Source organism: Poecilia mexicana, unplaced genomic scaffold, assembly GCF_051168715.1.
Source record: "Poecilia mexicana isolate PSO_F unplaced genomic scaffold, ASM5116871v1 scaffold_19, whole genome shotgun sequence".
Classification (NCBI taxonomy): domain Eukaryota; kingdom Metazoa; phylum Chordata; class Actinopteri; order Cyprinodontiformes; family Poeciliidae; genus Poecilia; species Poecilia mexicana.
This window is the reverse complement of record NW_028263388.1, coordinates 13308051-13324994: the sequence shown is the minus strand read 5'-3', so window position 1 is coordinate 13324994 and position 16944 is coordinate 13308051. Positions and strand designations below refer to the sequence as shown.

At 40.7% G+C, this 16944-nt stretch overlaps 2 protein-coding genes across 2 annotated transcripts; one reads left to right on the top strand and one right to left on the bottom strand.

Moving 5' to 3' along the window:
* Positions 1-1088: 1088 nt before the first annotated feature.
* On the bottom strand, positions 1089-3095 carry mrpl43 (mitochondrial ribosomal protein L43). Its single transcript, XM_014973163.2, has 3 exons — positions 2824-3095; positions 2351-2457; positions 1089-1523 (listed from the first exon to the last, which is right to left on the bottom strand). The coding sequence occupies exons 1-3, from the start codon at positions 2952-2954 to the stop codon at positions 1306-1308; spliced, it is 456 nt and encodes a 151-aa protein (XP_014828649.1). The 5' UTR covers positions 2955-3095; the 3' UTR covers positions 1089-1305.
* Positions 3096-3243: 148 nt separating this feature from the next.
* On the top strand, positions 3244-9319 carry twnk (twinkle mtDNA helicase). The gene is made up of 7 exons (XM_014973162.2): positions 3244-3789; positions 4028-4688; positions 5459-6161; positions 6472-6712; positions 6838-6945; positions 7348-7489; positions 7874-9319. The coding sequence occupies exons 2-7, from the start codon at positions 4053-4055 to the stop codon at positions 8207-8209; spliced, it is 2166 nt and encodes a 721-aa protein (XP_014828648.2). The 5' UTR covers positions 3244-3789; positions 4028-4052; the 3' UTR covers positions 8210-9319.
* Positions 9320-16944: the final 7625 nt, after the last annotated feature.

Below are 16944 nucleotides of genomic sequence, written 5' to 3'. Positions count from 1 at the left end.
CAACAGTCATAAATATTCATGAAGGCTTATTCATGTTCATGACATGTGTTATGTCAGTCTTATTCAACCCCCTTCAAATAAAGTGTTACAAAAAACTTTTCAGAAATCACGGAGAACTGTTGCAACGTTAAAAGAATACAAGAACGTTTGCCTGGTAAAAGGTAAATGCAAAGACACAATGGTGGTTTAAAACCATTCCACTGTTTTGTAAATTTTCAATAAAATGTCGAATTGGTATGACTCACTCCTGAGATGACTCTGATCGTTCCGAGAATATCCGCTTATTTGTATTCCTGTGGCAACGATAGACTTCTAATTGTCTGCTTACTAGTAAAGAACATCACTGAGGTCACCGCCAGCTTTTCCTGTCAGAAATGATGAATTAGGGGTTGGGATTTGCAAAAAAAAAAAAAAAAAAAAAAAAAGCTGGATCGGTAGCCTTTATGTTAGGTTTGATAAAAAAACAAAAAAAACATGATACAGCAGTAAGTATCTGGTTACTGTTAAAGGTCATTATACAGAGGACAGTAGGATCTGATGATAAAAGACTGTTGCCCCTCCAGCTATCACACAGCCATCTGTCATCAAGCTTTGGGGCATTTAAATAGCAAAATCATTCCATATGATGCACCTCGCAACATTCATCTTTCTTTTAGCTTTTTGTAAAGTTAGAACATGGAATTGATTAAATTTTATTGTGATTTTATGTGACAGACAAAGTTATATAAAAGAAAATGTGTCCACAGATGTGCAAAGGCTCTATGAATTCCACTGAAGGGCTGCTGCTTCAGAATATTTGTAAAAAAAAAAAAAATTAAAAACCATGTATCCTTAGCCTTCCAATTCACAATGATGAACCACTTTTGTATTGGTCTATTACATAAAATTCAAATAAAACACATTGAACATTTTTTTTTAGTATAAAGGCATAAAGGCCATGACAAATATGCCGAAAATATGCCTTTGTGCATGTGTTCACAAAGCTATTAAGCATGAGAGATCAACCAGAAGTTCAAGAATTTTGTTCTGTTCAGCTCATTTTGAGAAGCTGCTGCTCAGTCCATGAAATATGAAATAGCACTAGATCATTTATTTTCACTTTTTTATTTTTATTTTAATACAATGCATTATATACACTTTAAAAAAAAACCCATTAACATTAAACGTGCTAGTTTCAAATGTTATCTGAAGACATAATAACAGCACTTGTCAGAAGTGGGTTTTCTCTGCAGAAAAAACTAATGAGGCTAAGACGAGCCTCATTAGTTTCTGGAAACTGTCCCAACAATAACCACTAGGAAGTCTTTATTCTACACGGTGGTTCTGTGGTCTGATGAGGCCGACAGATGGGGGGCGGTGGGTGAACGGGTGCCACTGGCCCTGGATGCTGGGACTGTCGGTGTGATACGGCTTGCGGATGCGGATGATGTCCTGGCCAGATTGGTCGGTCAGCTTGGTGAGAACCTCTAAGACCTGCTGCGACGTTTTGTTGCTGAGCAGCTCCTCCTTTGTGTTACCATTTACTGCAGGGTGGGAGAGTAAATGTATCATGTGGTGAGAGACTGAATGGGAACAAGACAAACGTGTAACTCTGACAGAGTTACATGTTTGTCTAGGTCTTGTTCCTGAGTATTAATCTTAGAAAAAGGGGTAACATACTGCCCCCTACAGTACATTAAGAGTGTTACATCACAGTTCACACTTTCTCATAATTAGCTAATTTATTACACAGTGATATGGTATTTGCATTTTGCTTCATGACTGTTTTTTATTTTTTTTATTTATTCTTGTTCTGGTTCCTGCTCTGTTATTAGATATCTTAATGTGCAAAATTTATATAGACTTTAATCTTAGTTGCATATCTATGAAGGAACGGAAAAAGTCTGAATTTGTCATGTGAATGCAACATCGCAGTCTATCTGAAATCACAAACAGATCGATTTTGTAATGAAACCCAGATCTTATTTAAATCGAACAAACTCCTTAAGTGGTTTAAAATCTAGTCAAATCATTTCAAACGCTTCCGAATTACATGGCAATCAAGCAATTTATGAGAGCATGTAAACTTTTGAAGAGACCTGCATGATCAGAGAGAGAGCCTGAGTCTTAGTTTGAAATTTGACTTTTTTCAAATATTTTATCTAAACATTAATAACCGGAGCCCCGTGTGTAAGGATTTAAAAATGCTTTCAAGAGAACACAATGCTTTTCCCTGATTCTATATTTGTGATGATCTTTGGAACAATCGGGACACTTTTACCAATTATTAATCACATAACTACAGTACGAATAAAATAAAACCATCATGAGAAGACCAATTCAATATTTAGTCAATATTGTGGGTACTTACAGTACTCTGCAACTACTTTAGGGATACTACAGAGCTGAGGAGAAACATAAACAACAGTCCCAGGGTTCTTCTTGGCAAAATCCACCACTCCCTCCTCAATGAAATCCCTACAGGAGGAGAAGATGAACTAGTTTGTAGACAGTTCTACAAATAAGGCATGTTTTAAGAAAGAAAGTAAAGCGTGCAACATTTCAGTAGATATCTGACAATATTTCTTACAATGAAAAAAGGTCACTGGTTTTGACAGTTCCAGCTGGGACTTTAAGTACACTGTCACGTAAACAAACTTCTGGATTTATAGTGAGATTAAATTACACACAGATGGAATCTACTTACTAAACAGGGGACTTTCTGAAGGACAGTGTCCTTTTATAAAGCCACTGTCAGTCTTCCACGTAAATTTCTAAAAAATCGTTAAAGTCTGCGGTTGTACAGAGACAAAATGTAAATGTGCAAAGGAGTACAATACCAACCTGACTCCCAGTGCGCTCGGAGACTTCTTGGAGAACATGATGGAGACCCGTTTCAGTTGACACACGTATCGGCCCACGCCGTTCTGAAGAACGCTCTTCAGGAAGCGGCTGGGCGTCCCTCTGGATGTCATCCTTTCACCTTCAACTTTATCTTCAACTCAGTAAAGACAGACCACTGCTAACATGTAGTAATTTATAAAACTGCGATACCTAAACTCGTAGAGGACAACCTCTCGGCTAGGAACACAAGGCAGCCCGTCGCTTGAAAGGTCCGATGTGACACATACACGGAACTGAAGTTTCATAGCATAGCTACAATATGGAGCGCCGTCTGCCATATTGTGTGTGGCAGGTTCTAGGGTTCTCCTTGGAAACCAACGCAAGATTTTTCGTGTTGGTAGTTAGACTGGAATAGTTTTCACGTGCAGTTCCTTTTCCTGTTTTAAAATAACATTACCACGGTGTGCGAGGGAATGCAAACTTACTGCCAGGGGGAAATCTTATGTATTCCTTCGGGACCTTTGTAGTTCAATTTAACTCGATTCAGTTAATTTATATAGTGCAAATTCACCACAAATGTCGTCTCGTGGCACTTTAGTAGAAATAATAACTTCAATAACTACAATTACAATTATTCAAAGTAGTTAACAGTTTCCAAGAAAACCCTGCAGATTTCATCGAGTCAGTGGCTTGCAGCATTTAACATTTTAGACCCTTTCTGGACCGAATCATCATTTACGGCGCAATCCCCCAGCTTGATCAAAGTTTCTTTTTTTTTTTTTTTTTGCATGCTTGGCAACAAAAACTGCCACACACAATATGGCAATGACATTGACGTAAGGACCTGAACGCGCAAGAGATGTTTCTTCTTCTATAATTTGTTTTAGACGGACTTGTTTTGAAAGCGTACCAATAAAACCCGGGCTGCATGGAGCATGGGGCAAGACGAGGTCAGATGTTTAGCAGGTAAAATGTATTTATGAAGATCATGGTTTTTATTAACGTAACACACTTTTTTTTTAGCTGATTTTATAAGGTGCTCCACTGTCTACTTCCAGTTTGTGAATTGTGTTCGCTTGAGTGAAAAAGAAGACTTAGCATAAGCCTTAGTATATTTCTGTATCACTTCATGAAGTCAGTTGTGTAGCTTTAATGCATCTAACTAATGTTTTGCACGCGTTTTCTTCTTTGTGTGTTTTTGTAGGTCAAATGAGCTAAGCAGATAGCCAATGTGGAGAGGCCTGCTGCTGAAGGGCACCACCTGTCTCCTGCAGGTGTCAGCCCAAAGCTTTCTCCATCAAAGACATGCTTCCTCCCAGTGTTTCAGACTTCTCACCCATAGGTCTGTCCACAAACTTCGAGAGACATCATGCATCCCGAGGCTTAGAAGTACAGACGTCTTCCAATCCCACAACCTGATCAGGAATTATAAAAAGGACGCCAAGTCCACTGTAGAGTTCCCTCTGAGTCCCATCACAGTCACAGACATCAAGCAGTACTTGCGCTCCAAAGACATTCTCTTCCACGATGGCTACAGCTGCCTCCACATCCCAAGCATCTTCATCGACGCGTTCACGAGGAAGGACAGCTTCTCCCTGTTCATTGACAAAACCACGGGACAGTTTCTGTGCAAGGACACGCTGGTGGAGGGCAGCTGGGAGGACCTCCAGGACTGCCTGGAGGTGATGCAGAAGGACGAGCAGGACTCCCTCAGCCCTCATGTGCTGCTGGGGTATCCGGAGAGCCTGGAGGAGCAGGAGGAGACGGAGAGGGAGCAGAGGGAAGTGCGGGAAATCTGGTCCAGCTCGTTGCCCTTCACAGATCTCCACGACGAGGAAGCTCAGCTGGTTAAAGCCATGTTCCGGGTAGGATTAAGAAGAACTTCATTTTGTGTTTATGTGCTGTTCTCTGAAATGCTACAACTAAATATGCATGTTGCAAGATTCTAAAAGGTAGTTCCAAAATCTTTAAAAAAAAAACAAAAAAAAAACAACTTATTCCTGTTTACAGTCAAACACTGCATATCGTCAAACATTAAAGTTATGAATTATGGTTACACTGGATTTACGTAGGGCTTTATTTGGTCAGCAGGTAGGATTTTTTTATTATCATTATTTGCCAAGTCTCAACAATTTTATTGGCAGAAAAGTCAAATTGTCAAGTGTCATTTATTTAGTAGCAAGGTGACTTCTTAAGGAAGTTGTTTTCCTTGGATTTAATTTAGGGGTATCGTTGTGATGGGGTTCAGTACAATTTAGGGGTATCGTTGTGATGGGGTTCAGTACAAGGGTATGTCACACCTTTCTGGTTGGTGTTTGTATAAGACTCAGAAAACCATGAATTGTTTCCGTTCCATTTCACAAACATGCACTTGATCGATCACATCAAATCCCAGTAAAACGTCTGAAGTTTCTGGGTGAAAATGTTCAAAAAGTTTGAATACTTTTGCAAGACACCATAATTGGTGAATTTAAACAAAAGGTTTTAAAAGTGTGAGTCACAGTAAAAAGAAAATCTGCATTTCTAGCAACACGCTAGAGTTAATAATCTTTTGCGTAATGCAGACCTTTATTAACTGTTATCCGTACTGATTGTTGGACTACCTCTCAAACTCATCGCTGTTTTACTTTTTCAGATCACAAAGATCTCCAATGCAACCCTGAAGAAGTTTGGAGTGAGGCTCTTTAAGCCCACCAAGAGTCTGGTTTTCCCCTGGTTCGGTGGTCCCGACTCCTCCTTGAAGGGGATCAAACTCCTCTCCGCCCAAAGGACAGACGGAGAGAAGGTCACCTATCACGAAGCCACAGTTCCAAAGTGCAGCTCCTACTTCAACTTGTTCGGCCTCGCCCTAGTGAGCCGTATGGACTCGGAGGTGGTGGTGACGGGCTCCGAGTTGGACACTTTGGCCGTTAGCCAGGGCACCGGGCTCCCCAGCGTGGCTCTGCCCCGCGGGGTCAGCTGCCTCCCGCCGGCCCTGCTGCCCTACCTGGAGCAGTTCAAGAGGGTGACGCTGTGGCTGGGGGGCGACATTCGCTCCTGGGAGGCATCGAAGCTCTTTTCGCGTAAGCTGGGCCTGCGGCGGTGCACCCTGGTGCGACCGGGGGAGTTCCAGCCGTGTCCACTGGAGGCGCTCTCCCAGGGGAAAAACTTGTCCCGCATTGTCAAAGCCTCCATCCCAGCGGCGCACAAGTCCATTGTCTCTTTCAAGCAGCTCAGAGAGGACGTTTACGGAGAGCTGGTGAACACAGATCAGGTGGCTGGAGTTAAGTGGACCAGATTTCCGGAGCTCAACCGGATCTTAAAGGGACACAGAAAAGGAGAGCTCACAGTTTTCACAGGTACTAATCTGTCATTTGTCTACTTACTTTATTTAAAGCTGGAACAGAAATAGTGGATAAAAATGGAAATCTTCACAAACCGGCCCAAATTGGAACCAGGCCCAAAATAAACGGTGTAGTTAAACAGTTTTGAAGGAATTGTATCTATTTAAATGTAATTATGTTTCATATCTGTGCGTTTTTCTTCAAAGAAAACTGAACTGCTACTTTATTATGTGGGCATAATAAAGTTATGTGCTTTGTTTAAAGGTATGAAACAGAAGTAGGAAAGGGTCCTGTCCAGTTTTCTATCAGTGCGTTTCCTATCCAGGTCCAACCGGAAGCGGGAAGACCACCTTCATCAGCGAGCTCGCCCTGGACCTCTGCATGCAGGGTGTCAACACGCTGTGGGGCAGCTTCGAGATAAACAACGTGCGTCTGGCTAAGATCATGCTGACGCAGTTCGCCATGCAGAGGCTGGAGGAGAACCTGGAGCAGTACGACTTCTGGGCTGACAGATTCGAGGAGCTGCCGCTTTACTTTATGACGTTCCACGGACAGCAGAACATCAAGTATGTTTGATCAGGGCGGTCAGTTTTTACCTGTCTCTCCCTTCTCTTTGAGTTTTCTTACGTTTTTGCCGACGCGACTGCCGTTTTTAATCAGGAACTCTTCCGTGAACTTGTTTTCATTCCAGGGCAGTACTGGACACCATGCAACACGCCGTCTACCTCTACGACATCAACCATGTCATCATTGATAACCTGCAGTTCATGATGGGTCAAGAAAACCTCTCAGTAGATAAGTGAGTGGAAGCATAGACTTTTATTCAGTGTCAGGGCAGAGAGAGCTTAATGTTCTGGCATGTAAGCAGGCAAATGTACAAAAACTGCAAATTTACAAAAACCTGTAGATTCATCTGGAGCAGGTTTACTGAAACACACAAAACCACAACATTTCAGCTAACAGTCGCATCAGTAAGGTAACTGAAAGTCCTGCTGAAGGTAGACAACCGCTTACCTGAGCCGTCCTTCTTAAAGTGGACCAATTGGCAAGTGGTCCACCTGCCACCACCGTGATTGGCAGGTGTTAAACAATGTTCTTTGAACACCTATTTCTTACAAAGTAGATTTGAAAATAGCTGTCTAGTTAGGCTCTAATCGTTAACACATTTGAATTAAAACATGCAAATGAATTTGCAATCCAGATTTGCCGTCCAGGACCACATCATCGGGGTGTTCAGGAAGTTTGCCACCAACAGCAGCTGCCACGTCACTCTGATCATTCATCCCAGGAAAGAGGAGGACGACAGGGAACTGCAGACTGCGTCCATCTTCGGTTCTGCTAAGGTATTTAATTTCTTTTTTTTTTTTGTCCAATCTCTCCCATAAAAGGTCTAGTAGGGGTTCTGCAGGGTCTTAAGTTGAATAAGGCCGAATCATTTTTTACTATATTCCAAGTTAAATTCACTCACGTCTTGACATTTCCTCAACTAGTTTAGCGAAATAAAACTTTTAAGTGTGTCAAAGAAGAAATTTACGAGGGTACTTTTTTTATGCGCTATTGGACTCATTTTGTTTAAATTGCTGTAAATTTAATTTACTGAAACATGCCGAAACCGTGGTTTACCCAATGAGTAGGAAGAACAAGAAGCAGAGAAGAACACGTACTTGTGATGTCAAAAAGAAAAGACGTATGTGGCGCACGCGTCCTGACCTTTGACCTCTCTCCAGGCAAGCCAAGAGGCCGACAACGTCCTCATTCTGCAGGAGAAGAAGCTGGTGACTTGTCCCGGCCGCAGGTCGCTGCAGGTCACCAAAAATCGCTTCGACGGAGACGTGGGCATCTTCCCCCTGGACTTCATCAAGTCTTCGCTCACCTTTTCAACGCCCATCAAGGGGAAGCACAAGCTGAGGAAGGTCGCAGCTAAGCCGGAAAACGAGGAGGAGGTCCAGAGGAACGAGGTAACCGCGAAGAAGGACGAAGAGAAGAAGGAAAAAGCGACAAAAACTGCAAAGGCATCGCAAGCGGCTAAATGCCCCGCTAACAGAAACGATAAAGCAAAGTAGTGATTCGCAAAAGTGTTTAGAAAAGGAAGTGAGCTCTCAAAACTTGACTAAGCTGAAAATATTTACAGCACTGTGCAAAAGTTTTGAGTCATCCCTTAATATTTTACATACTGTTTGTAATGGAGCTAAAACATGATCTGACTCCCTGATCTGTCCTATAACGTCTCTACGTTCTCTGCTTTGAAACTCTAGAAAAGATGTCCATTACCATCTGACTTTTTCTGGTTTAATAAGATGCAAACTGTCAGAAGTGTGAATAAGCATGTTTTTCTGTGTATCTCATACATTTGTTATTTACACACCCACACCACACAGTTGCATCACAATCAGCTGGAAATAATCCGACTCCAAAAGGAGAAACACACGTATGGATTTATTACAGTGTGATACATGTAATTTTGACGATTACGGCATATGTCTGAGACACCTAAAATCGAGTCTCTCACAAAGTCTCATCACCACGTTTAGCAGAAACGAATGCTTCTTACGTAGGTCACTCTTGTGTAATGAATTTATATACGATGAGTTTCACTGTTGGTTGTGAAGTTTGGTTGTCAGACTTCTGGGACTCGTTTAAATCCAATTTCCAGTCTTGGATTCCAGAAATTCCACCTAGTGAGGACAATTCAAAATCATTATTGTTTTCAGGCCATTGGAGGGATTTTTTTATTTTTTGCAGTAACGTACACTTCTTGCATGTGTTCACTGCTCATGTGTAGTAGACATTTTACCGGTATGTTTTGATGCTGCTTTAAGACTTGGAACGGCCCAGAAAATGTGTGACGCTCCTTATTTTAACTGGAGGATGACATTACGAGTGATCAGCTACCTTAAACGTTATCCTTCTCTAAAGTTACAGAAGATGATGAAAACAGTGTCATGCGTATCTAGTCAGTCGTAAGTTCAAGGAAAAATTTAGTCAAAATTTGACTTTTGTTGCAGCGTTTAAAGCTTTTCATCCAAGTATTTAATTTACTGTGAAACTAAGATCCACTGTATTTTGTTTGGCACTATCAATGTCTGTATTACCATAATGTGTTCTCACTCTATTGATCTTTTTCATACACTTTGTATCATGATTTATTAAAAAAGCTTTTTTTCTACATAAAATCCCATTGTTGATGTGCTTCTATAAATGGTCAGCAGGGGGCAGTGTGGGATAAAAAAAACAATAAATAGGGACTCCTTGTGCCTAAACGTAGCAGCAGCGATGTTTTTCATAAAGTAGGAGGAATTTCCCCGAAGGTGTTTTATAGATAACTGCAGCATGACGAAGCACAAAAGCGGGCATTAATTAGATTCTGCTTGCCGTCGAGTATTTAAATATCGGCGACTTTGATGAAGTTTCAGATTACGCATGCGTAAAGATGCACATCGGGTTAAGCACGCCTACCTGTCACTGTGTAGCATTAAACCCTTCCTGCATCATGTTACACAATCTATTATTTAGGATGACTTTTAATAAATGCACCGCGTTTCAAATCGTCTTCACATGAATATTTAATAGGTGAAATTAACTGTCCTACCTTTGCTTAGCTGGTTTTGCTCGTAGGTGGAATTGATTAGGTCTCATCACACTCGCATCAAACCAAATACATTCCACATTGATGATGTGAAGGCAATAAATAAATAAATAATTGCATGGTGTATATCAAGGTTTTTTTTTAAATTATTTATAATCTTGGTATCTGTGATGAATATGGAATATGTTAATTCAGAAATTCAAACTCCTGCAATAGCGAGAAAAACTCTCAAGTAGTATGAAATGTTGATCAAAACCATCTAATCTGATTAGTTTTCAACTTTTTTTTCAAATTCTACTTGGGTTCCTTCAGGATCATGTAACCCCCAAACTGCAACTCAACTACTGGCAGCATAGAATTGTTTTTTTTTTTTTTATTATTATTATTGTGGCTTCACAGTCCAAACACAGGAAATTATATTTGGTTTATATTCAGATGTATAATCCTCTGCTTTCATCTCACCCAATTATTCTCTTCAGCCACACCCTTTACATGTCCTTCATCACTTCGTCCTTTAACCTTCTCCGTGGTTTTCCTCGTTCCCTTCAACCTGGAAGCTGTTTATTCAACATCCTATATGCATTATGTGCAGTGCTTTGTAAGTTATTACGCACCTTGAAAGTTAATATTTTTGTTAAATTACAGCTACAAATTTAAGAGTTTATTTTCCAACAAAATCTGATTTCTGTCTCGTTTTGATCATATTTATCCTTATTTGGATCTGTTGTGTGATAGATGTCCAAGTATGACTGACCCGTCAACAATCAACGGGACTCATTAGTATGTGGGATAATGTGAACAAGCAGAAGTTGGATTCAGACTTTTCCTGTCATGCACAGGGTTGAGCAGTTCTGCAGGCTTGTCAAACAACTTGTTGCAAGTCATCCCTGAACATTTCTGCAGCGTTGTTTGCCTTGGTGTGGACCAGCCGATGTTGGGGCCTCTCTGTCTGCTTCTAATTTCTTTTCTGGCTCCGTCCTTCCCAGACCAGTCCAGAGAAGCCAGTGGCTCCAAACTCAGCCAACACAGACGATGTGGAACTCTTAAGCACACTGGATCACTGAGACGTAAAATGTAACGTTGTAAACCATGAGAAATATCCCTCTATGTTTTACACACATAAATCTTTGTGTATGACTGTGGATGGGTATAGTGATTCCTAGATTCTCTCTCTTTTTTTTTTTTTTTGTTAACTACTGCGTAAGCACACACGGCCTTTTGTACTGACTCCAGGCTGTGTGCTGGATGGGTCTGTGTGTCCTCTTGACTTTGTGGGTGTGGGATATGGATTCATGGGTTTCTGAATGGGCTTCTTTGTGTTTTCAGGCATTACTGCATCGAGTTGATGGCAGCCCTGTCGCCTGAGTGCTCTTCTAGAGGCAAAAACTCACGAAAATCAGTACAAAACGCCACCAAATAGCCATGCCCTTTTTGCTGTTAGTCATTACTCATAGCATGAAGTAAAGTTTCCTAAATGTTCTATCATAAAATGCCTTTGTCAAATTAGAGCTCTGGATAAGTTTGGTTTAATCTGTGCTTTGCATGCCAATCCAAATAGTTCCCATCTGGCGAGAATAGCAGATGAAACAATCTGAGCAACGCAGCTTTTTAATCACGGGGGAGACAAATAACGCGGAGACCAAAAGAATCCCACTTTATCAAATCCTTTGGGATGTGGTACAACAAAGCTGAGAAAAGATGCTTCATCTGCTCATAAATCAGCTAAAAATCACATCAAAACACACAAATAGTGTCTAGCAAATTAGATTGTTTTTTTTGTAAACTGCTTGCACACAAAGCCTTATACGGTATTATACAAAGAACAAAAGATGGAGATGAGAGCTGCTTTGAACTGTGTTGATGGTGGGACGCATGGATACATGCGTGCATAGCTTTTCGCTTCATTAGCTTACCCTTCATTTAGCCAGCTATATTTAACAAAGTCTGGAGGTAATTTAGGGATTTGCAATCAGTCAGTTGACTCTGGACTTTAATACAGAGTTCACACAAAGACATGGTCTCCTCTTTTATGTAATGACCTTATAAAGGTAACAATAGAAAACACTGGAGCTACAGTACAAAGTACGAAGCTACAAATTGCCAACCAATCTATGGACGTATTTATACAAAAGCACTATAAGAATTCAGTCCATTAACTTTTTTAATAGGAGTAAGTAGATTTTTTTTTTTAGAATAATAAATGTTTCCAGCTAAGAGTTACATAAAAACATTCTTGTATCTTCATATTAAATTTGAAACTGTGGATATGTAATTTTCAATACATACACATAAACCCACTGTATTCCTTAATCAGTCATTTTGCATTAGTACTGAACGGTCAAAACAACAAAAAAAAGTATTTTCTTGTCAGTATATAAAAAAGATGCAGTGCTACTGACAGTCATATGAGATATGATATGGTATAAAGTATTATATATGATACGATTGAAGGCTTTTGATGTGGCAAATTTGCAAAAGATATCACCTCCTTCAAAATAAAGCTGCAGCTCCCTCCATGCTTTCGATGCCTTCCTTGGGAGAAAAAAATAACTCATGCAATGTGATAAAATATGACATAAATGACGCGACACCTGGCCATTCATTACGTGTATTCCCCTATGCGGTGCTGTAACAAGTGATGAGCCTCAACTCAAATAAAAAAAAAAAGAAGTTAAGAAAGCCTGACGACGAAATAGAAAACATGCAAAAACACCCAACATCACATAACTCAGCAGTGTTCATGCTGACGGAATACACTACTTTAACAAATTGTAAATCTAAAATCCTCAGAAAACCTCATTCCCATCATGACCACATGAATTTTGAGGTTCGTTTCTGTGTGGCGCTGCAGCGGCCCCGCTGCGCTGGAGACTTTCCAGAGGCCCTTTTTCAGACTCACACAGCTGATGCAAGTAGCCCTGCTACCCCTCCTCATGTCAGGACATGAGGGAGGTGGGTTTTTGCTCTGTCTCTCTCACGTGGCATCTGGCACGTTTGACCCACATTACGCCTTCTGCTGGGCATATTAATAACCACATCCTCCTCTGTGTGCTCTTAGACCAGGACACAGCTCAGGTTTCAGGCTCATTATGTGAAGCTAATACGGTAATGTTGGTAATTAAAAAAAAAAAAAAACCAAGCAAGAAGATATACCACAAGTTTTTATTTTCTGCTACGGCACGTCCTAATCTAAAGCTCTCTGTGAAATTAGAATTAATCATCTGACAATAACATTTTGGCTGCTGATGTGATGCTCTGTGATGCGCCGCCACGGAAAAGTCTCGAACCACTCCTAATTTTCCCATCCCGTAAATTCTTGTAATCTCATAAAGTGATCACGAGCTATAAATCCCCAGACTTTCCGAACGATCGTTTAAAGTGTTCATTTGAACACCTGGCAAATTAAAAATAAGTCATCTAAATTAGGAGAAATTGTGGAACTTTGTTATAAGCGGTCTATTGTGTTAAACAGCTTTATTGTCTGAAATTTTGAGCACATAAAAGAAAATGAATGTAAAACAACTATAAAAGACAACGGCAGGAATTAACTGGATTAAATGGACATTGACTCTTTTGATTCGAACATTTATGGGCTGTAAAAATTCCAGGAGGAAATGCTGGTGGAGACCTTGGAGTAAAGTAGTTAAAATATGAGAAAGATCAAATCTGTGTTTCTGTAGACTACACCTTCCATTCAAACAAAAGGGAAAAAATTAAAAAGCAATCAGTATGAAGAAGTTCATAACTGTATTAATAAGTGGGCTTCTCAAGCAGATATTTAGCATCTGTTTTGCTGTCACTGAGAAAAATACTGAGATTGAAGAACAAAAGTGAAATAGCAACAAAAAGACACCCATGAGGGAATTGTTGGTCCTAAATTTGAAGCAATAGTTAAAATACATCACTGAAGAATTGTAGACTATTTATATCAAGCCCCCATTTATTGAATTATTTTATGTAAAAAAAAAAAAAAAAGGAATTGAACAACAAAAAGCTAGGACTGAAGGAATGATTTCCTTTTTGACAGTCACTGAAAAAAAGAACTGGAATCAAAATTATGGAGCTAAAACTGTCTCATAATTCACAAATGCACCGTTTTAGCTCCATATGAGGACGCCGTGTCTTCATGGCTCATATGCTAACCTGTCATGCCTTGTTACACAGTGACCGTGAGCTCCTCCAGCCACGCAGCTGCGCTGCAAATACCTGTCTCCTGCGTGGACGTAGCCATTAATGGAATTATTGTTTTCTTAAACTTTTGTACATGCTGCAGTGTACTTTCACAAAGAACGTACGCTGGGCTCAGTGTGTGTTTTTTTTTTTTTTTTTTTTTTTTAATGCCAAGCTGTGTCAGTTTCCTGAATAGAGTCAGTGAGGAGTCTGTTTTAAATTTGCCATGTGTAATTTCCTTGTCTCGCTAAAAGTATTTCTTGCTCTGCATTGCTGCAAAATGAAGACCGAAGTATAAAATAGCTCCGCTAATGGGAGCTAACGCGGAAGTGATAAGTGATTTCTCACCCAGTGCTACAATCGACAATTACATAGTTCCAAATTGCTGTCCTGTTTAAAACTCCTTCTTATTCTCCTCTGTCTGTTCAGCCGCCGCTGTGGACACCATGTGCTCATATTAAACTGTCATGTTGCATTAGACATGGACCCTGATTCGCCCCAGCCACACAGCTGTGCCGCAAACACCTGCCATCTCCGTTTGCTCAGCTAACCGTGTCCCTCCTGGAAAAGGGTTTTGAGGGACATCATCATATCCAGGGTTTATACGACAGAAATCTGGCCAACTGCAGAGCCGAGATGCTTAATCTTCTCCGGCACTGTTAAAGGAAGCCCTAAAGAAATTGGAAAGTATTGGAGTCCTTCATAAGCTGGAATGCTTTGAAATAAGAGGGCAGGTGGGTTGATAATCAAAGCTTACCGTAATTATAGAGGGAAGGAGGTGTGAGTGTCGGGTTTTTACGTGAGTGGTCGGCCTCACTGCTTTTGAGCGAGTGGTTCGAATTGGTGTCCCGTACTTCTGGGCACAAGTGAAGCACACCTGGCAGGACTCCAGCTCCTCACATCGAGCCTCTATTTAATTCCCTCTGAAGGCGAGAAAAAAAAAAGACAAGAAAAACACGAGACAGGGACAGCTAACCAGGCGTACACTTCAAACCCGGGCCAAAGAAAACTGCTATTCACTCTCAAATTAGCTGTCTCCACGGCCACCTTCAAACGAGGCCCCTCTCTGTCTAATCTGCTCAAGCTGCGTGGACACGCCAACCGTCTGCTTCGCGAGCTCCTGGACGCGGAAACAAACCACAGCGGTTAATTGAAGAATTATCAGCGCAAGCACGGTTAGTTAAGCTCATCATCAGTTTGCTGTCGTCCATCAAGCCAGGCCCAGGCCACGCAGTAGTTCCGTTCCGGTGCCATCATCTACACAAAAAATGTTTCTTTTTAGATCAGCTAAGAAATCACATCATCAACGCACATTTTGCAGAGGCTGTGAATTACAAAAAGGAGATTGTTTGCTTGTGAGAACTGAAATTAGTGCACGGTGCAGTATTGGACAGCTGAGATCATCTTTTGGCTTCTCAAAGCTTTAGACAACAACAAAAGCTGAATTATTGCTTTGGGGGGAAAAAAAAAAGTCAGACAGGAGCCAGAAAAGATCGCTGCCCTAATATATCGATATAAATATCAAGTGGCAGACGCTGATTGTTAAATTGCAGATGGAGTTAGTTAATCGTAAATTGTAAACTTAAAGATTAAAGAAAACAAAAGAAAGGGGCCACCTGCAGATCGTTACTGACTGGATCATATGTGGAAGTGGATCCATGTAAAACCTGCGTCTGGGAATTTCTAGACAAAACCATATGTTCTCTTTCAGACGACATAAAACTCTATTGTCTGACTCTACTGCTTTCATAGCGATATAATTTGTCCATCTGAAGTTATTTTAACCTTTCTGGTTGAGTATTTTACTTGGAAAAAAGATACTCAGTTTCACTTGGGGGCCAGGGGGGGAGCACCAAATATGTTTGAACTTCTGTAAAATAAGTGACTTTCCAAAGGCAAGTGGCTGAAGAGTTCCTTTCTGTGATCAACTGAGATGTATTAGTCGGTACAGGTCTATACCTTTGGAGTCAAACTGTTATGATTGGACAGTGTTAGATGGAGCTGGCTTCAGTATAGTTGAATACCTGCTTGTCAAAGTGGCTTGAGATGGAGTTTGTTGTGAAGCAGCACTGTGTAATTACATTGAAACGAACAGAACAATGGGACACTGACACCTGCTTTACCCGGCTTTTCCATAACATTGCAACTCGACTCCTGACAGACACAAGCAAGCGAGATCACATCTTGTGCATTTCTTGCCTCCTTTGCACCAGATCTCTGCTTAGTTTTACCGTTTGAAAACCAGATACGAATCGTCTTTGTCCTGGAGCCACGGGCAAAAGTTTGCTGCCTTTATATTTTCTTTTCTTTTCTATGGAAGGTTCTCCTGGCCCTGTGTCAGAAATCATTTACTCATTAGTAGCACACTCTTTTTAACAAGATTTTCCACCAATTCAGAATAGCTTCCCAATCCCTGAAGAAGAAAAGCAAACCCATTAGCGTGATGCAGCCACCACCATGTTTTCTCAAAGGGATGGTGTGTGAACTGCAATGCCTGTTTTGTGCCACACATGGTGGCACTTTTGCATGCAGAGCAAGTTATATCTAAGGGTGACAGAGTAAAATGGGCTGAACAGGAACGCACACCACTCTTTTCTGATTTTCTTTTCAGAAAAACATGGGAAAACATTGTTCCTTTCTTTTCACTTCACATCTCTGCACTACTTCTATAAAATTAAATATTAACAAAGCGAACTGTTTGAGGCTGTAATGTGACGGCATACAAATTCATCTTCAAGGCATCATGCATGAACAGCATCCTGGCTGCAGGAAGTGATATCTGGTCTGGAGCAGATTAAAGCCATTACTGTATCTAACTTTAGCGTTATTCACCATACTTCCAAAACAATGCGGAAACTCGTTTTTTCAGACTCAGTGATGATTGCAGATTCCATTGTTACACTTATAAGAGTATGTTGGGCTGATTTATTGTGTTGATTTGTATTTCCATTCATTTCCCGCCCCCCCGCCCCCCACTTTCGTAGATCTCACATTTGGTCAAGTGTTTGTTTTATGTGGACTTTGAATGTTGTGTTGGAGCCA